Source organism: Parastagonospora nodorum, assembly GCF_000146915.1.
Source record: "Parastagonospora nodorum SN15 chromosome Unknown scaffold_17, whole genome shotgun sequence".
Taxonomy (NCBI): Eukaryota; Fungi; Ascomycota; class Dothideomycetes; order Pleosporales; family Phaeosphaeriaceae; genus Parastagonospora; species Parastagonospora nodorum.
The window spans coordinates 618,630-639,672 of NW_001884565.1; the positions used below are offsets into that span (position 1 = coordinate 618,630).

Below are 21,043 nucleotides of genomic sequence, written 5' to 3' on the forward strand. Positions count from 1 at the left end.
GATAAGTGTAGCACGTGCATTGCGCTAGTAATCTTAGAGTTAGCGCACCCCACCGGGTCGCGTCACGGGTGAAATGCACGTCCGAAACGCTCTGTGTACATTTCCATCAACACATGCCACAATCACTTCTACTTTTGTTGAGAAAGAGCATAAAGAGTCTGTCGTGATTTGGAACGTTCTACTGTTGCTTTGGTCGCCTTCCAGATGCTGTGGACTTCAGATCAGATCATGCCAATAGCAGATCAATTCCCATCACGGTCATGGTTACACGGCTTTATCAATCCGACAGTGCGGTTAGCCACTATATCCTCGTCATTGGCAGCATCAGCTTGATAGGTCAATGCGCTGTCACATTCACAGTGTTCAGTAGCATATGACTTATCCAAGCCAGGTCGTCCACAGATGCGTCAAATTATACTTCATACTACATTTGTCTAGGCGCCTCGATAACTACCGCGAGTGCCTTAGGGATGGCTTGCAACTAGCAGAAATCATATGGCACATTGTCCCGTCTAACCATGCAGTCCCCGTGCAATATTGGGCAGGACCAAGTATTGTTATAAGTGATTGATTGGCTAGGGAAGTTCAATTCCCCCGCAACCCCACACTCCGATGCTCACAATCCTGGGGTAAAGCAGACTAAGCTTTTGATGGACACATCCGGCACAACTTGGCACACGGGCAGCATCCTGGCTCCCGATCTGCATGGTGCATTTGGAAGAATAGAGCATGTGGCAAAGCCTTGCCGGCACATCATAACTACTCGTACTGATATTTCGGGCTGCACTCCTTCTTCTCCAGGATCTTTGCGTTGCGAAGACCGCATTTTATTTGTTTCAGTAATCCTTCTCATTGGCCAAGAGACATCACTGTCTTCATCATGCCGCCTGCAGTAACCACTGGCTTGCTCCAGAATTGGAAATGTCTGCTTGCTTGTACTTTGGTGTCGATGAGTCCATTCCAGTATGGCATCGACTTCGGCGCCATAGGAGGGCTTCAGGCCATGAAAGGCTTCCTTGAGGTTTGTGAGACATTCACCACACCGTCGATAGGGTTAACGAGGGTATAAAGGTGTTCGGACACGCAGATCCACATTCGCCAATAGGCTTTAATATCTCACCTGAGCGACAACAATTGATCTCGTCCCTGATGACACTCGGTGCATTCCTCAGCTCATCGGCTGCTGGTGTTTTTGCGACCAAGTTGGGTCGCAGACAATGTCTTTGGCTCGCATCTCTACTCTGTTGTGTGTCAAATGTTGTCATGATGACCACGACGAGCCTGGCTGGTTTGTACGCTGGGCGTCTACTCATCGGTCTTGCAAATGGGTGGTACATGACTTACTCGCAACTATACATCCAGGTCAGGTTCTCAAAAGCATTGCTCAGGACAGTGTGTTTTAACGTATGCGCAGGAATGTACACCGGCTCGCTACCGAGGCCTCATGATATCGGTGTTCCAGATCTGGACCTCAATCGGCACGCTCGTCGGTACTGTAATTGACAACGCCACACACGACATTGATGGCAGAAATTCCTACATCATTCCTCTGGCAACTATCTACTTCGTCCCTGTGGTCATCTCCATCGGCTTGTTCTTCATCCCCGAATCACCCAGATGGCTCATGCTCATGGACAAGCCCGAGCAAGCTAGCAAAGCGATGCTGTGGCTGCGTCCCGACCATAGCATCGTGCCTGCGGAACTCGCGGAGATTCAGGCTGCGATCGATGCGGAGAAAGCTACCAAGGACACCGCGAACTTCGTGGATATCTGGCGAGACCCAGTCGATCGCCGTCGTACGCTCCTATCCATTGCCGCCATATCTACTCAGGCCGCCTCCGGTGCTATGTTCATGATAGCTTACGGCACATACTTCTTCCAAATGGCGAAGGTCGGCAGCCCATTCATGAACAGCTGTATCTTGGTTGCAGTTGGGGTTGTTGCCATCAGCGTGAATAGCTGCGTCATTTCGAAGATTGGGAGACGTCGGGTGTTTTTGATGACTGGCTTGACCATTTGTGGCTTGTGCCAGCTTGCTGTCGCAGCTGTATACCACGTTTCTCCTGGTACAGTAAGCACCGGGAAGGTAAATAGGCTCCTCCATACTGAACTTGGGCTTTTCTAACGTTGAACAGGCTATAATTGGTCTCTCAGTCGTCTATATATGTGGCTACAAATGGTATGATTGCCGCATATGCCTGGCTGGCCGGTGGCGAGATCCCCTCGCAGCGCCTTCGCTCGTACACTTTCGGCATCGCATCCGCCATTGCATTTGCTGGTGCCTGGCTGGCAACTTTCACTGCGCCTTATTTCATTAACCCTGATGCACTCAATTGGGGCCCGGAATATGGTAAGCGAAGCTTTCTTCACAACCTCTCCCCAAATTCTGACATTGCCCTAGGCTGGATCTGGGGACCTTCGTGCTTTCTCACAGTAATCTGGGTGTACTTCTACCTACCCGAGATCAAGAATCGTACCCTGGAGGAGATTGATGAGATGTTTGAAGCGCGACTCTCAGCACGCAAGTTTAGGAAGTATGTCTGCGTTGGCCGACATGTGCCTGACTCAGATGAGAAGATCGTGAGGCACAGTTTGAATGGTAGTGACAAGGACGAGGTCGTCCATCATGAAGTTGTTGGCGTTGACAAGACTGGCTGAGTGGGTACTATTAGCAGATAGCTTCGTCATTCTGCACTGAAGGTCCATCAGTAGGCAAAGCACGAATAATGAATTGACCTTGATTTATCACAACACCTTTCCTGACACACAATATAGTCGACTTTGAAACGCGCCTCATATGTCATCCGAAAGTCAACGGCCACAATCGCAGCACGAATCCATTACACAATGCTTCGACCTATTAGTTGATAATGAAGGCTATCAGTGTATATAAATTATCCTGAAACAATCGATGCCTTTTGGATTGCCTCCGGTCCAACCTCCTCCGCGTGTTTCTCAGCATCGAAACCAAAGATCCAGTCTTCGCGTGGGAACTGAATGAGAGTTGGATCTTTCTTGACCGCCTCCCAATCTGTGTTATGCCACATGTCGCGCGTGGTCTCACCAGTCTTCTGCACCGCCTTAACACGCTCATAGCGGATATCCTGATAAGCACGAAGTGCGCCACGCACATTGTCTTTGCCGGCTTGCCTCAAAAGAGCGGCTATTGTGACGCCATCCTCAAGCGCTTGTGTTGCGCCTTGAGCACTCGTCGGCAAGAAAGGATGTGCGGCGTCGCCGAGCAGGCAAATGCGACCGTGGCCAGGCGCCGAGCCGTAGCCACTGACCCAGTTAGGAAGTGGGTCACGGTATACCAGCTTCCAATCCACAAGCTTCTCTTCTGGTGTCTTGGATACGATCTTCCAGCACATTGGATCCCAGCCTTCGAGAACCTTCTTGACGTCTTTCAGGTGTCCGGGGAAGGACCAAGATTCGTCGATGTCGTGTTCGTCGCGGTGCGTGAGGACCCAGCAACAGTCTGAGCCACCTTTGAGGGTGGAGAAGAGGAAGTGAACGTCGGGACCTAAAGCTCGTTAGCACCGAGCCATCTACACAGCTGCGCAGAACTCACCAATCCACCCATTGAAGGTGTCACCGTTCTCGCAGAACTGCCTCGTCTCGGGGTCTGCCATCATATCCTTGTTTGGGAACCACGCTCTCCACACCGCGTAGCCACTTGACTTGGGCTTGTCCTCATACCCCAGAACTAGTGTCCTGGCCTTGCTCCGCACACCGTCACTGCCAATGACTAAGTCGCCCTCGACCTTTGTGCCATCTTCAAGCTCGATGCCTGCCTTGTCTTGGTTCTCCCAATACTTCTCCACTCGCTGACCCAGATTGATCTCCACGCCAATGCTTTTCGCGTACTCAAACACAATCTCGTGCAGTTCGCCACGATGGCCATTGAACATGGGGCTCGTCTCGTTCCTGGGTGGATTCTTCTGGTTGAGGACAATCTCGCCAGTGTCGTACTTGTGAATATTGAAGCCGTAATTTTGAAGATCAATGGAGATCTTGCGCATCTTCGCGGCGACTGAGCCGTCGGACCAGCGATAGAAGATGCGACCTGCATTGGGGCCAAACGTTATGATATCGCCGAGGATCTTGAGAGAGGGAAACGATTCGTATATGACGGGCGTGTGGCCTTGTCGAATGCATTCTATGGCTGCTGTGAGGCCGCCGAAGCCTAGGATGTGGAATCAGATTCGGCATGTTGGTGAGGGTGGTGAGTCTATGTACCTGCGCCTATGATGATGACTTTGATGCCAGTTTTTGGCTTCTCGCCATTGCTCTGTGCTGTCGCCATATTTGGTAGCCTGTTTTCGTGTATCTTTGCGCGAAGTGGCATGCGTCAATCTACGCGTATGCAGGACAGCCTTGGTTGACAAGGTACGAACTTCACGCAGGTAGAAGTATCAGGACAAGACAGAAAGAGCACAAACATACATCCACGGCAACCGGGTAAATCTTCAATGCATGCAGCGTGGGGCTTATCAAATCCCGGTCTTGAGTATCTTCACCATTTCCATAAGGTTGCATGACCTAGGCGACATGGTTCCGACAATGTAAAGAATTGTCCGCGGAAGGCGCTGAACTCTCGCGCCACACATCCTTCGTGCTGGAAATATCACATCTTGTTCATTCGGCAAACACATGCCGTGCATATAGCTCGTACGCGTGATACTTAGGGTGGGTATCTGGAGTCGCGACTTTGGTGTCGGATTGTTCGCCCCACATCGCTTCGATACTTCCCCGCAAAGTACCCCGCAGCTTCAGCACCAACACGCTTTACCTTTTTTGTATCCAAGAACGAGCCTGTTAGCGAAGCATCGGAATGTGGCGAGAGCGCGCTAGGTTTGCGTTACCAGGATATTGTGCCTTTGAAAGCGTGCCAATGCTCACTCGAGACAGAGCTTGTACCGCTGGTGAAAGAGCGCGAATGATACTCGAATGCGCATGCAGGTCGCTTGCAACCTGGTGGGGCAAAGCGACATTATGTATGTAGCATATTTGGACTGAGTGCATGTCATTTTGTAACATTCAACGAACATGGCATCGTCGACGTTGACGCACTCAGAGTGGGATAAGGAGACGGGCGGTCTGCAAGTCGCGAAAGCTTTCGCTGATAAAATTAGAGGCAAGAAGGGTATGAGGGACTATGCTTGGATAATTAGCGGTTGTTGACCACAGTCCAAGTCCTCATCACCGGCGTATCACCTGAGTCCATAGGATCTTCCATTGCCTTGAGCATCGCATCTCAGGCTCCGACTCTTCTATTACTCGCATCTCGCACCAGACCCAAGCTTGAAGAAGTTCTGAAAAACACCCGAAATACTTACCCAGACGTCGCCATTGGTCTCGTCTCACTGGACCTCATGTCTCAAGACTCTGTCAAAGCAGCCGCAGCGGAAATATCTACCCTGACCGACCGCCTCGATCTGATCATCAACAACGCCGGCGTTATGACCCAAGAGCGTACCACTACTGCAGAAGGAATTGAAGGGCAGTTTGGGGCCTGCCACGTCGGCCACTTCTTGCTCACCAACCTCTTGATGCCTAAATTGTTTGCCGCGGCGAAGTCAAATCCACCAGGTGCAACACGTGTCATCAACTTGACGAGTCTTGGTCATCGCATCAGTCCAGTGCGTTTCTCGGACTACAATATCACAGGCAAGGATGTTCCTTCTGAGGAGAAGAATCCTGGCCCATTACCTCCCATGTTCACAGAGAATAGACCAGATGGGTACAATGGGTGGGTGGCGTATGGTCAGGCAAAGACGGCAAACATTCTCTTTTCCATCGGGCTGAACGAGCGTTTGGAGAAAAAGGGAATTGCCAGTTTCGCCGTGCATCCTGGATGTAAGGCCCACTGTATCTATTACTGGAGGCTCATACTGATTAGAATTAGCGATATGGACAGGCCTGAGCCGGAACCTCGATACTGAAGGGGAAGAGGCGATCCGGAAGACGAGCCCATTCTGGAAGAATCATGATCAGGGCGCTGCGACAGTGCTGGTTGCGGCACTGGATCCTGTTCTGGACTGTATGTCTCGTCCTCCATTTTGCTTTGAGATGACTAACTAACTTCTGACAGCCTCGAAGGGTGTACTCCTGCACGATTGCCAGATGTTCGATGCTGCGCCCCATGCGACAGATTCACAGATGGTTGAACGACTATGGGCGTTGAGTGAGAGGTTGGTGGAAACCGAATTCAAGCTGTAGATCGAATGATGAAAAGAAAGGGTCGTGGATCATAAGCGATGGATGTATAATCGGACTGCTGAGGAAGGAGATTGGATATTGAAAATAAACTATACCAACACACATCGCATGTACTCACAAACGGAACACACGATCCAAAAGCCTCAACACTTTGTCCTTGCTCACAATTCTCGGCCAGGTCACGAACGTGAGAAAGTTCCCTCTGCGTGTGATGATGCTCGTACCCCAAGGGAACTAGACGTTGCTCGTACACCTGCCCAGTAACACCAATTGCGATGGTGTACAACTCAAGACAATGTAACAATACTGCGCGGAGTTCAAGGAGCTCGGTAAATTCCATGTTCGTTTGAGCGTGATTGGACTGTATAATTGGTGCAACAACGGTAATTGCCTCTTCGGCCTCTTTAAATTTCCCCTGGTCGTGAAGATTGGTGGCGAGGTTCGTATACGTCTTTAGCGTGTCCGAATGGGTGTGACTGAGGAACCGCTGGAACAGTAGGAGTGCGTCTCTCCACAGCGCTTCAACACGCGTGTGGTTTTCGAGCTCGTTAGGCGTCATGCCGATATTGGCTTTGCTCTTAATCGTCTCAGGATGGCTTCTTCCAAGCACTTTGCGGCATTTGCTGTACACGTGTCGATGGATATGTTCAGCTTCGCAGAGATGACCTTCGAGTAACTGTGCAATGCCCATGTTACTTCTTGCATCAATAATAACAAGGTCATCTGTGTCGATGATCTGTCTAGGGGCCACAGCAATGGGGTCCGCCATGGATACGTCTGAACGAAAAGACCGACGTGTGGGATATTGGCTCCGTTCTCCATGCGCTCATCGCAAGAAGCGATATCAAAATGGGACCAGTCAGGGAGGAGACGATGGTGAGGGACATTCCCTTATCATCACGCCAGCACCCCGAACATAAAGAAATGCACGACATGTTTAGTGTGCTTAGTGGAAACCTTTATCCCGCTTCCCTTAATCGTAGTGCTGAGCTCAACGATTAGTGGGGTCATGTCGAATGGAATCAGGGCCATCACCCAACGCTTAGGCATCTGCTGGACACAGCGGAGATGCAATTGAGACAGCTGGGTGTGAAGATGGAATTGATGAACTGGGAGGGGGACTTCCGAACGACGCGGAGCTGTTTGAGTTGGCTGCTCCAGCGCAGGATGCCCTGGGTGCTCTGGACGGTGTGGATTGAGATGGTTGGTGATAATATGAGTGGCTTTGGGCCGAATCATCTTGGAGAAAATAGAGAATTATGGCAATGCTTTTGTTGATTGTGAAGTGCTGAGATGAAGCTGAGGATAGACACGCTCTCACGATGCAAGAAAAAAAAATGTAAGATTCAGCAGTAGAAAACATGTATCTCAGAAAAAGTCAAAGACTTCATAGAGCAACTGGCGACTTCGTTCAATCGTTTTTTCACTTCCAAGACTTGTGTCACAGTCTTGCTATATCACTCCTATCTCACACCTTCTACAACTTGAGAACCACGGAACCGTCATGAACGGTTCGACGCTACGGCTTGGTAGCAAGGAGCCTCCTGTCGTTCCCTGATCTTTTAGCTTTTGCTATCAGATATGCGGCCCTACAAAAACGATTGATATGAATATATCGTCAAAATGCATTAAATTGTTGCCCTCCAATGTTCACCTATCTCTCCAGTTGTACATACTGCGATCTGATAGTGTTGCGGTCTGCGAGAGCGGCCTTTCGGCATGTGAACCACTATGGTCCGCCCTCAGTCTTAGTCTCATCGACCACGATGCTGTCGAGATGGCATCGGCTGGTTCATTCTAAACTCACGATCTCGACCTGAACTGACCGGCGTCTTGAGTTTAGCAGGGGGATTTGCCGTAATCCATGCATTGATCTGGCTTTTGAGCCACACCAAAGTGGGTCGGTTGTCTGGGCTATAGTTGAGGCAGCGCATGATGATCCTCCGAAGCTGCAAAGAATAATGGCCTACTGTCGGGAATGTGCCTGGTGGCCAAGGATTCGGACCTTCCTCAAGCCGTCCAGTATCGAAGTTGCACAAGGGAAATATTTCTCCATTTCGAGAAATCTTCGGTCCCCAATCCGCGCCTTCTTGTCCGTTCATCATCAATTCCAGAATCACAGCACCACTAATCAATGTCAGCGTGTCACCAGAGTGACTCTACTCCTCTTGAGAACTGACATCTGCCAAATATCGGTCTTCTGGTTCAATGGGTCAGGTGGTTCATGTCTCGTGCGAATATGCTCCTGAGCTGAGTAAGTTCAACGCGTCGCGCGCACATATAGGATCATGCTTACTGGTGCGTAGAATTCGTAACCGTCAAGTTCTACTAAGTATTCGATTGGGTTGTCGGAAACGAAATCAGCATGTCCTTGAACTCCACCCTGGGCATCACGGGCCTGACGCAGTGGGAACATTGACAACCCATAATCCGCTAAAACAAACTCTGGAATCTACGTTCGTAAGCTTTGATACGTAGATCTCTATTCATAGAAATAATGCTCACCTGGCTCTTGTGTTCTCCGAGCTCGAGAAATATGTTGTTTAACTTGATGTCGAGATGTGTGATAGGCCGCCAGTCTGCGCGTTTGCCTTCTGCTGGGTCGACTTGTCCCAGATGGAGGATCTGGCATGCAGCAATTAGATTGCCGAATACTCGCCATAGGTAATATTCCGGTATATTGCCCGGCCCCAGGGGATGTTTTCCAGTCCTCCGATATGCTCGAACGGCATCGTCAAGATTACCTCCTTCGTAGTACTCGAGATAGAGTCTGAATCGCTGTTGGCGCATCATTAGTCTGTAACCGTCATGTTTAACGAGATTGTTGTATCCCTCCAAGCTATTGTCGGGCCTATGACTATCGATGATTTTGTGGATCTGGACTTCCATTGGAAGATTGGCATTTTGCACTTGACGCCATTGGAGGGGATCGCGCCATGAACTGCGGGTAAAACGCGTCTCCTTGATTACTGTGCGCTAGCACACATTAGAAGATCCGATTGTCAAGGTAAGCGTATGTCACTCACTTTGTCGATGTTACCGTTCGCATCTATGCGGCACCATAAGCCCACACAGCCATTAGCCCCGAATCCAAAACGTCTAGCGTTCTCCCAGTTATGCTCGTCTGTAACAGGCCACATGAATGGCTTGGTAATCAGCCATTGGCTTCTTTTCTCGTTATTTGTCTTCAATTCCTCCATAATATATTGGAGACTTCTATCGCCCTGGGGTTCTGGATGCCACGGTTGCGGTGGCCAGAATGAGAAAGGATAAACATAGGCCGGAGTTGGAGTCGCAACAGCTCCAGGAGGATTACCTACACCAGCACCTCCAGTAACTAAGAGAGCGCCTCCAGCTCCAGTAACAGGAACCGTAACAGCTACAGGGGCTGCAGTCGCAGCTACCGGAGCAATAACAGGGGCTACAGGAGCAGGAACAGGCGCAACTCCAGGGCCGAGAAGTGCAGGAGCGACCACCAATCCAGCAGCATTTCGCTGGGGCGGTACAACTCGATTAGCTATTGCAGCTGTTCTATCGATTGCCAGATAAGGATGCTGCGGTAACGCTGGCATATGAGCCGGAAATCCTGGGAGCGTCGGGGGGCGGGCAACAGCGAGCGTATTGTAATAGTTCCGTAGTGCCGCATCTCCACTCCAAATAGTATCGAAAGTGGTGTTCATTTGAGCTTCCGGTAATATGTCAGCAGAAATACGAGACACGACATATTGAGACATACCTGTCGTCCAAGCTGGCGGCCTCGTTGCCTTCCAAGCCTTCGCATCGTTGGTGAAGTATGTTTTTCCTGTTGTGTATGGAGGGGCCATGGTATCCCACTCGATAGCTTAGTGATTTTGGGCGTTGCAATGATTTAAATTTCGCGAAGATGGAGGGCGATTGTGGTTTTGGCGTACATTGTAAGCAACGAAACCTTTCTTTGTTGTGATGACCTTGCTAGCACAAAGAAAGCCGCAAACGGATCTTGAATGCAATTGTCCCTCAAATTGACACAACATACAGTACGTTAGTATCCAAAATATATCATGGGCTAGTAATGCGAGTATAAAGAGCTGATGAATGCGTTGATATACAGATACCGTCCACGTGCGTATGTGTATTCCAAGCGTTTTTCATGTGATCAGTCCAGGCTGCGGACAAATGCTATTCCAGCTTCGAATTCCGAACATATCAGAAGATATTATATAGTCCTGTATCGTAGACTGAGACGGATGATTCTATGCAAAGCTGTCGTGACCCGGGCGTTACTAGATTCTACCTAGGTACGGTCTGAACGATTAGCGCGAAAGAAAAGCGTGTGATTAGTGCTAGAGTCCGAAGCGCAGTAAGGGAAATGAATCAAGCATCATACCAGATCTTGACTGAAATGATGTTATATATTTAGGAAGTTGATGAAGAGAGATGGCAAGTGCGACAACGCGATAAGAGAGGGACCTGAAGTTCCCTCTAGATAACTTATTATCGTATTCAGAATATGAGCACCCTCCCTCCAGCTTAACTATACAACGAGCAGGACCTCTCTATATGCTCCTATTAGCAGATTTCTTTATAAATATTAATAAGAGCTTAGATAGCTATTAATAGATATTACTTTTAGATTAAACTATATAATTCTAACCTCTAAAAAGGCTACTTACTTATAATATTATTAGGTATATTATTATTCTTCCTTAGTGTATTATAATTTGTTATAGATATTCTTAAAACAGCTAAATTAGGGAGGGTGCGCATTTTCTAAATAGCACTAATATGATCTGTGCTTAAATGACAACAACTTCCTGACTGTTCATGACTTTGGACAACAACATCACTGCTTGCGATAATAGGTCACAGCTAATGCACAGGATTGCATAACATCTCCAAAGACAGAATCGACAATGCGTGCGTCTCTAGATCGACTGACGGCGCTATCCTCCATCTGTAGCGCCATGAATACCCGGGTCGACCCATGGTCGGTCTCCACGAACATGACCTTGTTTATGTCTCCATCGAGCTCAAATAAATTCCCTGGATCGACCACATTTTTGATCCGTGAGAAGATTTAGGCGACGACTCTGGTACGTCTATTGCGCTACTTCCAGGCTTCGTGGTACTGTCGCGCTGTCTCATTTGCTCATATAAACATCTTCCCATGTCGTCTCCACACTGACTGTCAATACCTATCTTACTAGTCCACAATAAGCTGCTGACGAGTGCCGTTACTTGTGTTTACGGTCGCGCTTCCCCCAATTCTTGTCGTGAAGCCAATCTCGCTTTGCTCGCTTTGATCACCCGGATGCACGGCGCTGTGGCTAATATTGTCTGCCTCCGTCTCGTTTTCGATCTCAACGCTTATCATCGAGCCAGCTTCATTTTGCTCGCTTCCTTCCTCTGAATTCCCGACGCTGTGGGAAATATCCCCCACTCCAGATTCGCTTGCTGGAATTTCCAGACTACTGTAATGTTGTTCGATGATTTGCGGCCTAGACGGAAAACCCTGCTCCTCAAGATCCGAAATACTGGTCGTCTTCCTAGTCTGATATTTTGGATGCTTCAAATCGCTAAGGTCGAGACATGCGAGAAGCTCGCCTCGATGAGAAACTGGCACAGTCTCGTCGCAGCCGCTCCAATTTCCGTATCCAGCTGCCTCGTGTGCAAGGCGCTGTAATTGCAGTATGGATGTTTGCGACCACTCAAGCGTGTGGTTCAATGGATGACCTGGTTTTTCTTCGATCCCGCTCTCTGCATCTTGCAGCTGTAGCTTTCCGTACTTGTGACGCCGCCACCATGCGAGTGTTGGAGCAAGACCCAGGTCTAACATTATGATGAGCAGTCCAATAGCCAAGATGAGTCCGACTCCCATCATATTGAAGGAAGAATAGCTGTTTGAAGTTATCCTCTGATTTGCGCAGATCAACTTGGGCATGGTCTCGTTAGCCAAGGGAGGCTGGCGAAATTCCTCAAGGGCTTCAGGAACGCCGTGTGCTGTTAGGACGAAAGCATCTTGTAGCGACGCTAGGCATCCTTTCTGCAAGTGCTCGGCTTCAATTTGCCATTGATTGTCGGGCAAGGGCCCTGAGCCTGCACCCGAGAGGCTGTAACGGGCGCGAAGAGCGGAAGCGCCAACGTAAAAGACTGCATCGGAAAACAAGTTCATGGTGTTTGACCAGACTCGATCTGCCCATACAACTGCGGCGAGTGCTTTTTCTGATGGAAAGGTCTTCGCGAGCGATCCACTTCTCTTCTTATCAAACAGCCCACGGAGGGGCTCACAACGTTCACCCTCGGATAATTTCGGATTACAGTATTGGACCTGCTGTGTGCACGCCATCACACCAAGCGGTTCGTCTTGCTGCCAAAATTTATACTCCTTTCCCCCACTGTGGACCCGACTCATAGACTTTTGCGCCGAGAACCAAGGGTCGCTGACAGGGTCGGAATAAAATATGCCAGGGGCAGACATGAACAAGATGTGCACGTCCGCGTCGAGCTTTTTGAGTGCATCTATAGGCTCCCATGCGATGTCGAGGTTTTCAACCGATTCTTCCGTGATTGGAGTGGCCATCCTCGCTCCGAGTTGATACTCCATACGGGGAACATTCTGGGATGTCGAATTATCACTTGGTTGATATACGTGATCAAGGGGAACTTCGTATGTGAAATCGATGACTTGGCGAGAGTTCGCGTCGGAGCCATACAAGTAGCGTTTTACCGCACCTTGCTTGCTGTCATTGTAGTCGCTCGTGTATCCTTTCGTCTTGAGTGGCGCGCACGTAGTGACGAAGCGCAATTCGAAGCGGTATTGGGGATCGATATTAATACCGAGATCTTCAAGGGAGTCGAGATTTCCTGTGTCCATGAGGAGGTTATCGTCCCTGATCTTGCAGATGTCCTCCCCAAATGGACATTTCACGCCGCGTTCAGAATTCAGTGGCAGTCTAGGCTTTGTGTAGAGGTTACATCCATCCACTTGTGTCTTGTCCACATAGCATTGCCGCCCATAGTCAAGGAATCGACTCGCCCTTTCGGTACTGTAGGGTACACTGAGAGATTGCTCTTTAGTAATATTGTCCGGCAGTCCAGTCAGATATAGACCACATCTACGACCTTCTAGGAGCACTTGGTTAAGTGTCTCACTGGTGACGCTTGACGAGAAGACGGAGGCCACGCCAAAAGCCGCTGAGATTATGAAAGCCATAATGACCGTTGGCAAAAGGCGAAGAAGAGATCTTTGCGCTCGAAGGCCGGATCGCCATGCAAACATTAAGGCAAAGAGTCGGGCTACACCATCAAATGCAGTATCCGAGTTGCGGAGGATAGCTTGCCGTTGGTGGTAGACGCCATCTTGAGGTTCTGCCGATGAGAGATAGCAGTGAATCGTGAAGCATCCCAAACGCCAGAAGCTATACAAATCAGTCAAAATCTACAGCGCTGGAGTGAATACTACCTTTTCCCCGCCATGCCAACGAAAATAGCCAAGAAAGCGATCAGGAAGCCACCATTTTGCCGACTCGTTGTCATGGTCGCGCCGAGAATCTTGCCGTTTGACCAATTTGTCCAGAAGCCCAACTTCACTTTATAGTTGGCTGTAGACTCCATGGCTATACTTGTGAACGAGGAGAAATATATTCACAGTATGGAAAGGTTGGTCAATAGACACTGCTAAATGGCGAGGTCAGCTCTTAAGCTCGTTAGGGTCGCTGTACCAGCACCGCGGTGGTACAAATATGTCGCAGCTATGCTAGGTATACTGATATTGAAGCCCATTGCACGTATTTTACTTGCAGTCATCGCGGCAGAAGTCCCAGAGTGCAACGATACCCAGGCCATTACGGCCCCCATGCCACACCGGTGAAAGATGAAGTGCATTTATTCTGCCTTGCTCGTGAAGGGGGTAGATATGAGCGTAAAGAGTTGCGATAATCGCGATTGGTCTGGAAACTAGCCGAGCTGACATCTGCATGCGCAATCACTCGCTGAGATGGGGGCTGTAAGGGCAAGATCGCGCTAATTTTGGAAACGGCCCTCCAGCGCCAGCGCTGCGGACACCACCACTATGGATGAACATACAGAGTCTTGTATCATTCGCGAGTATTTTGAGACATAAAAGACCTGAACAATTCGGAGGCCGCAATGTGGCAGATGAACGTGTCAGAGATGATGATTGGAGAAGCGCCTCGGGTGAGAAAGCCACAGAACATTGCACAACGATGACTGCTTTCCTCTCCGTCAGGGCAACGCTTACCAACACATCTATGGACACTGCTACACCCTTTTTACCTGCATTGCCATGAATGCTGGACATGATTCGCACGCATAGGGTAGGGTCGTGCTATGCAATAGCGATGGTGTCCTCATACATGGGTTGGCCATTGGCATGACCTCCTTCTCTTCTCCACAGAAGGTTTGCTATCCGAAGTTCAACTCAGCAGGCACACTTGAATGACTTGCGCTCACCTCAGAGGCATGTAAACGTCAGTTTTGTTACCTATACAAGTACCAAGTTGCCTCGTTACTCGTTCGGTGCAGGAGAGTAGTGACTTTCAGGCGGTCCGAGATAGCTTTCCCTCAACCCTCCCAAATCTACAACGATCTTCTCCGAAACCATATTCTCGTCTCTCAGCACCACTCTCAAAACATGCGACCCAGTGCACATCATATCCACTTCATGTTTTCTAACCCAGACGCAATCCATTACCGAACCTAACCACTCGGCAGGCAATTCACCCGGTTTCGTAGGCTGCTGCACGAGCCTATGTGTTTCGAAACTTTTGCCATCGAGCGATAGACCGTAAGTCATCTGCGCGCCCGGATGTGTGTCAAGCGTCAGCGTGAAGTATATATGTAAGATTGCTTTCGGCGTCGAAGTAAACGTGTAAAATGGATACACCAGTTCGCATTTCCCGACGCTCGAGTCGCGAAAGCTCACAGACCCACTCGCTTCACGACCGAAATGCGGATGCTTCCACACTCCCATCACATTTTGGTTAGCAAAGCGAGAAGCCGGAATGGACAGCACCCTATCCGCCTCAACGTGTCCCGAAAACTCAGCGGGTACGCGGCGGTTGATGATCGGGATGTGGATGTGTTCGAAGTCGCCGAGATCGGTTTCTAGGGTCAGTAGTACTTCGCCTTCGAAGTCTGCTGGTACGTCTTTACATTTCACTGTTACGTCGATAGGCGCATCATGCTCGTCTTTCGCATCGAGAACCCCACAATTCTGAACTGACACCCACGATACTGGACTTAAGATCGTCCACTTCACTGCCTTTGGACCGCGCAAAGAAAGGTCGAACCTCCTCGACTGAGGTCCAAACGGCTCCATGACTGGCAGTGTAACGCCAGCAACGAGATCCCTACGTGACGGATGTGTGCGATCGCTTTCCTCATTACATAGACCCGGCCTGACGCCTTCGTGTCCCTCGACAGCGACACCAATGTTTCCCGCGATAGGGTTTGATGCTTGATGCGCTTGTACAAGACACAGCCCGCTTATCACATCTCGCGACGGCGCGTGCCAGGTCTCGCGGTATCCGAGGTGTGGCTGGCGCATGATGTGGTTCCACTTGCCGTCGAGCAAGGCGTGGTATTCCTGCGAGAGCGCGAAGTCGGCTTTGAATTGGGCAATGGACGTGTCGAAGAAGTGGTTTGCTGTGTTGCGGCGCTGTTTTGCGTAGAGTAGGTTCCTCGCGCGGTGGACTTGAAGCGAGATATATATCTGTGATGCTTTGGTAGGGTGGAGGACGAGTTGGAAGAATGATGGACTGGTTTCTGAGGGAATTTGAGTGTGGAGGGCTTCGGCGTCGTGGAGGAGCGCGGTCCAGTCTGACAGTATTTTGTCAGCTTCGGCATAGTTGATAAGCGAGAACGTCTCTGGTTCAATATGCTCATGTTTTCGAAGTCTGACGAGTTTATCGTGGCGAAGGAGGAGATCTCCACATGGTGACGCGAGCTCTTGTCCGAAACTGCTGGCTGAAAACTGGTGGAAGAATGCCGGGAGATCGCCAAATTTCCAGGAATTCACGTCCCATGCTAATAACATAACAAAACTCAGAGGAACTTCCAGAGGCTTAATGTCCCCAACATTGAAGATCCAGATCTCATCAGCTCCACGGCGATGTGCTTGATCAAGCTGATGCCAAACCTTACCAAGAGAATTGCTATTGAGCCACTTGTAACTTCTTGGTTCTCCAACGTATTCCAGGTGCTAATATATTCCCGCACCTCCTTTCCGCCTTTACTCACTCTCGGTTGGAAGTCTTCGGATGGTACCGAAATTATCGTCAGCAAACAGCAGTGTCACGTCTTCTGGTACCTTCAATCCATTTTCGTAGTATTCTTGGACTTCTTTGTACAGCGCGATTAGTTGGGGTACTGCATCTTCCTGTCCATAAGCGTCCTTAATGGTCCTTCTCTGTGTCGCTAATACCTCCTTCAATACCTCTTGGGGATTCTCGACGTTCATCTCTCGATCGCCGTCAACACGCATGCCGATGGTAATCAGACTCTCAAAGTTAGCAGCTCGCTGTGCTCCCTCTTCAAAGTACCGGGTAATCTTCTCCTTATTCTTCACCCAGCTCCAACTGTTCTCCGGCTGCTTGTACGGCGTATCAAACCATTCATTCATCGCGCGCTGCATCGGCTCATGGTGAGACGTAGAAATAACAATCCCATATTCATCAGCAAGCCTTTGATTCAATGGATCATCGACGAAGAATGAATTGCCTGGATGCGGAAACCCGAACCACATAGCAGGCCAAAGAAGATTCGCCTTCAGCCGAAGCAGCAACTCAAAGACGCGCTTGTAGAACTCGGAGTTGTACTTCGGCCCATACTTTTCATGCACCCATGCCGACAAATTAGGTGCTTCGTCGTTGATGAAGATGCCGCGGTATCCGACTGCCGGTGGTCCTTGTGCGGTCTTGACGTTCAGGGCGTAAATATTTGGACTTGTCTTGACGGGTACATCTGCCCACCAATACCAGCTACGAAGGCCTATCAGCAAGGAACTTACCCGGGAGATGACCTAAAAGACTCACGGAGATACTCCAATCTGCTCCGACAATGCGTACGTCCCAAAGATGGTGCCTCTTTTATCGCTTCCCGTGATGACGAGTGCTCTAGTACATCCATCCCATGGCGCATCCACGATCTGCGTACACCATGTCTCCCATTTCTCTTCGATTTCACTGATGTGCAGTTTTCCTGACGATACCAATTGCTGGATGAATCTGGAGCACCGCAGACTACCAAGAATAATGACACACGGCGATGTGATGTGCTCTGAGCAAACTGTAGGCGGCGTCTTGTTCGTGATTTTTGCGATGTCATCTGAGAGATTTCTAGCTGCAATGTGAACACCCTTGAAGTCTTCGCGATCAACAATGATGGGTGCGTCGAGTAGTGATATTGCGCCGGCGGTAGGTGAGCAGCTTGCAAACATGCAAACCCATTCTAGCAAAAAAGATAAAAAATTATTAAATTTTTGCTTATATAATACTTAACTCTAACTTAAATATTTATAACTATTACTTAACTTTATCTATTCTAGCAAAAAGGTTTAGGTATAGGTTAAGGTCAATTTAGGGTTATATTATATAATACTTAACTATAACTTAACCTATACCCATTTGCCACCCTGAGGAGGACTGTAAGCGTTTTTTTCTTCCTCTCGCGTTTGCTGCTAAGAGAATCTTCACACACGTCTGAACATTAAGTCTAAGGCAAGTGCAAACTCTATAAATCTATCAAATTGAGTACAAAATGTGCAAAAAAAAAACTTTCTAAATCTCCAAAAACCAAACGAATGTAGAGCTGAAAATACGGCAACCCCTTGTACCTGAACACATCTAATCTGCTCGAATGCAACACACTTTGAACCCCAACAAAGAAAACAACACCAAAACCCGAACTCATGCAAAAGTAACCATTCTTATCTTCCGCTGGACTCCATCAATGTCAGAGAGCATTTTTGGCCCCATCTAACATTGGAATTTGCAGTTGATTCCGCGGTGGCGGGCGTTGTTTGCGTCATCGACCCAGTTACCCAACTGGCAGTTACTGTCTTGGGTACTCCAGTAACGACCGTGGTACCAGAAGCCAACATTGCCGCCGCCGGGGATGACGATGAGGCCAGTAGACAGCTTGCCGCTCAACCAGCTCAACGGGTTCCAGTCGCCGATAGAGACGCGGACCTGGTGTCCTAGGATATCGCCATTGCCGTTGGTCACATCGAATTCGACCTCGAATCGATCTCCGGGTCCGTCGACGCGGTCGTTGTCCCACTGGGTAAGCGAAATGGCACCTGTGAGCAGAATCAGTTTGATTTGTCCGGAGATATTTCAGTACATTATCAGCATCGCAACACGCCACCCAACCTGGCGTTTGGATAACCGAAAATCCTGTACCCGGGGTATAACGTACACTTATCGTTTTGATCACGCGCCTCAATGGCGGCCACGGCACGCTTTGAAGAGCTGCCTTTGATGGTATCCTGTTTACCTTTGTCGTTCCAGTCGAGACGGATAACCTTGGAAACGCCGCCATTTGCTACCAGAGCTGGCCACTCGTCATCCTTCCAGATGGAGCCTTTGTAAAGATCATCTGACCAGTCACTGCCACTGCCCTCGGGTAGAAAGACATAGACGATCCCGGAACAATCCTCAGCAAGAACCCTGGAGGCCCTACGAAAGAACTTATTAGGCCTTTCCCTTCTGCTACCCGGTATTCCTGCAATGGCTCTGCCGGGGTAACCCCGGTCCTTCCATGTGTCTTCCAAGATCTTATAACCACTGAGATAATCCCGCTCGTCACGCTTTTTCGTGACTTGTGCCTCAGAACCTACCTTCGCGTAGAAGATACAGCTGTCTTTTGCTATGGTATTCATGTTCTCCCTTATGTCAGCATCGCTGGGTTCTCCACCAGCTGGAGCTGGAGCTGGCGGGGCTGGTGGAGGGGCTGGAATGGCTGGAATGGCTGGAGGAGGCGGTGGAGGTGGTGGCCTACTTGAAGTTAGCTACATCCGTCTAGTCATATTTTGATAACTTGTTGATATCTTCGAACACTATTGCAAGCGGTGTCCAATATACTACAATGAAACAGGAGAATACTCACGGAGGAGGTGCACGACCCTCAAGGGCATTGTCCACAGTGGGTGCACCGATGGAAGGGTTGAAGAGGAAAGCCGCGCCGACGAGAGCGAATGAGAACCTCATGGTTGCGGTGTTTGAGGAAAGAAGTATAAACTAGCTTTCAATGGCAATGTCTGGTGGAATGAAAGAGTTGCTAATGATTGTGGTAGTTGTGTTGTTGTTGTTGTTGATGTTGATGTTCTTTCTAATGTCGGGGGCATAACTGTATCATTTATAGATTGTCTACATCCTTCGACCTCTTACTGATTTTACCACCATGATGAGATCCACGATTTCATTACTATCCCTTCAGTTCGGGTAAGCAGAAGATCGATCTGTGCCTAGCCTTGCGGTGAGATTCTCGCATTGCGTGGGTCGTGCTCACCAGCATCGCAATCCTCATCGTCACCGTCAGGTTTCTTTACTATTGCCTCAGTACTAGGAGATAATAAAAGCTTTTACTGTAATCATAGTAATTCTTGGCTAATTTCTGTATAGTAAGGAAAACCCGCGGCGGAGTTGTATGTATGAGAGTGAGATCTCACGTCAGAATCTAGACAGGGATGTTGGGTTAGCTGGGGCTGTGACTATGGTACGCCTTATACGACCTGACTGCGCCACACTAAAGAGACCGCTTCTTAGAAAGACTTCCCGCCCTCGACTTCTTCCCTCCAACCTATTACCATTTTTCCAGCTTAATCCTATCTGCCAAGCCCGCAATTCTCGATTTCCAAATCGCAACGGCGAAAATTATTCACATTCAAAATTTATCCTCCACATCACTCAAGCAATGACGGATAACAACGACGATAACTTCAACACGCAAATGCTTGCCGCTATCAAATCTAACGACCTCGCTGCCCTACAGAAAATGCTGTCGACACGCGAGGCCGAAGGTCCTAATGCTTTGCAGCGGGGTCCGGGATTGACCGATGCCCTCAGCACAGCATTGGAGCTAGCCCGGTATGACATGGCTGAGGAGCTTTTCAAGCGTGGTGCTAGGTGGGGTGATAGCACTATCATGTACATCGCAGACGGGGCACGTGAAGAAAACGGGTGGAATACGCAAGCCATCGATGTGGCGGTAGCGCACGGTTGGGATGTCAACGAGCACTTTGATCATATTGGAAGCGCTCTTGTGTAAGCCTTTCGCTACCCTTCTCGAGACCATTTGACGCGCAGAATTAATTGACAGGTAAACAGACTCCTTGCCGTTTCGAGCGGAGACAGGCCCAGAATATCCCGATGGGCGAGTACAGCTTGCCTAAAAGTTGCTGCACATCTATTGTCAAAAGGCGCCCATGTGGACGAGACCACCCAGACGAACGAAAACCCGCTTGAGATAGCCTGTTCAAGAAATGACAGGCATATGGCAGCGCTGTTGTTGGCACATGACGCATCGCTAGAAAAGGCGCCTAAGGCACTCCTTAATGCTGCTAGTGTAGGCAGCATTGACATTATGCAGCAGCTGCTGGATCGAGGCGCTGATGTTAATGCACACCCGTACGGAAGATACGAGATCATTCCTTCGCAACGAGAGGACGAAGATTGGGGCTCTGCGCTACATTGTGCGGTGAAAAACCACCATACTGAGGCAGTCTCATTTCTCTTAGAGAAAGGCGCGGCCAAGGAGTACAGGAACATGGTGGGGTTGACGGCTTTGGATCTTGCTCGCAAATTGGGACATGAGGATATTG

The 21,043-nt window shown here is 49.3% G+C and overlaps 9 protein-coding genes across 9 annotated transcripts; 3 read left to right on the forward strand and 6 right to left on the reverse strand.

The window, feature by feature from the left end:
* Positions 1–1,444: 1,444 nt before the first annotated feature.
* Positions 1,445–2,658, forward strand: SNOG_10678 (hypothetical protein; the record flags this gene model as incomplete). The annotated part of the gene is made up of 3 exons (XM_001800888.1): positions 1,445–2,071; positions 2,155–2,350; positions 2,435–2,658. The coding sequence occupies 3 exons, from the start codon at positions 1,445–1,447 to the stop codon at positions 2,656–2,658; spliced, it is 1,047 nt and encodes a 348-aa protein (XP_001800940.1).
* A 195-nt stretch (positions 2,659–2,853) lies between these two features.
* SNOG_10679 (hypothetical protein) lies at positions 2,854–4,306 on the reverse strand (the record flags this gene model as incomplete). Its single annotated transcript, XM_001800889.1, has 3 exons — positions 2,854–3,523; positions 3,572–4,186; positions 4,240–4,306. 3 exons carry the CDS (start codon positions 4,304–4,306, stop codon positions 2,895–2,897), a joined length of 1,311 nt encoding a protein of 436 aa, XP_001800941.1. The 3' UTR covers positions 2,854–2,894.
* Positions 4,307–5,049: 743 nt separating this feature from the next.
* SNOG_10680 (hypothetical protein) lies at positions 5,050–6,222 on the forward strand (the record flags this gene model as incomplete). Its single annotated transcript, XM_001800890.1, has 4 exons — positions 5,050–5,146; positions 5,191–5,859; positions 5,921–6,043; positions 6,095–6,222. The coding sequence occupies 4 exons, from the start codon at positions 5,050–5,052 to the stop codon at positions 6,220–6,222; spliced, it is 1,017 nt and encodes a 338-aa protein (XP_001800942.1).
* Positions 6,223–6,251: 29 nt separating this feature from the next.
* Positions 6,252–6,991, reverse strand: SNOG_10681 (hypothetical protein; the record flags this gene model as incomplete). The annotated part of the gene is made up of 2 exons (XM_001800891.1): positions 6,252–6,311; positions 6,341–6,991. The coding sequence occupies 2 exons, from the start codon at positions 6,989–6,991 to the stop codon at positions 6,252–6,254; spliced, it is 711 nt and encodes a 236-aa protein (XP_001800943.1).
* An 881-nt stretch (positions 6,992–7,872) lies between these two features.
* SNOG_10682 (hypothetical protein) lies at positions 7,873–10,046 on the reverse strand (the record flags this gene model as incomplete). The annotated part of the gene is made up of 7 exons (XM_001800892.1): positions 7,873–7,991; positions 8,030–8,349; positions 8,403–8,467; positions 8,519–8,674; positions 8,728–9,198; positions 9,249–9,868; positions 9,959–10,046. The coding sequence occupies 7 exons, from the start codon at positions 10,044–10,046 to the stop codon at positions 7,873–7,875; spliced, it is 1,839 nt and encodes a 612-aa protein (XP_001800944.1).
* Positions 10,047–11,404: 1,358 nt separating this feature from the next.
* Positions 11,405–13,815, reverse strand: SNOG_10683 (hypothetical protein; the record flags this gene model as incomplete). The annotated part of the gene is made up of 2 exons (XM_001800893.1): positions 11,405–13,619; positions 13,664–13,815. The coding sequence occupies 2 exons, from the start codon at positions 13,813–13,815 to the stop codon at positions 11,405–11,407; spliced, it is 2,367 nt and encodes a 788-aa protein (XP_001800945.1).
* Positions 13,816–14,728: 913 nt separating this feature from the next.
* On the reverse strand, positions 14,729–17,659 carry SNOG_10684 (hypothetical protein; the record flags this gene model as incomplete). The annotated part of the gene is made up of 3 exons (XM_001800894.1): positions 14,729–16,394; positions 16,509–17,201; positions 17,256–17,659. 3 exons carry the CDS (start codon positions 17,657–17,659, stop codon positions 14,729–14,731), a joined length of 2,763 nt encoding a protein of 920 aa, XP_001800946.1.
* A 538-nt stretch (positions 17,660–18,197) lies between these two features.
* SNOG_10685 (hypothetical protein) lies at positions 18,198–19,430 on the reverse strand (the record flags this gene model as incomplete). Its single annotated transcript, XM_001800895.1, has 3 exons — positions 18,198–18,520; positions 18,640–19,146; positions 19,343–19,430. The coding sequence occupies 3 exons, from the start codon at positions 19,428–19,430 to the stop codon at positions 18,198–18,200; spliced, it is 918 nt and encodes a 305-aa protein (XP_001800947.1).
* A 706-nt stretch (positions 19,431–20,136) lies between these two features.
* Positions 20,137–20,490, forward strand: SNOG_10686 (hypothetical protein; the record flags this gene model as incomplete). Its single annotated transcript, XM_001800896.1, has 1 exon — positions 20,137–20,490. One exon carries the CDS (start codon positions 20,137–20,139, stop codon positions 20,488–20,490), a length of 354 nt encoding a protein of 117 aa, XP_001800948.1.
* Between the last annotated feature and the right edge of the window lie 553 nt (positions 20,491–21,043).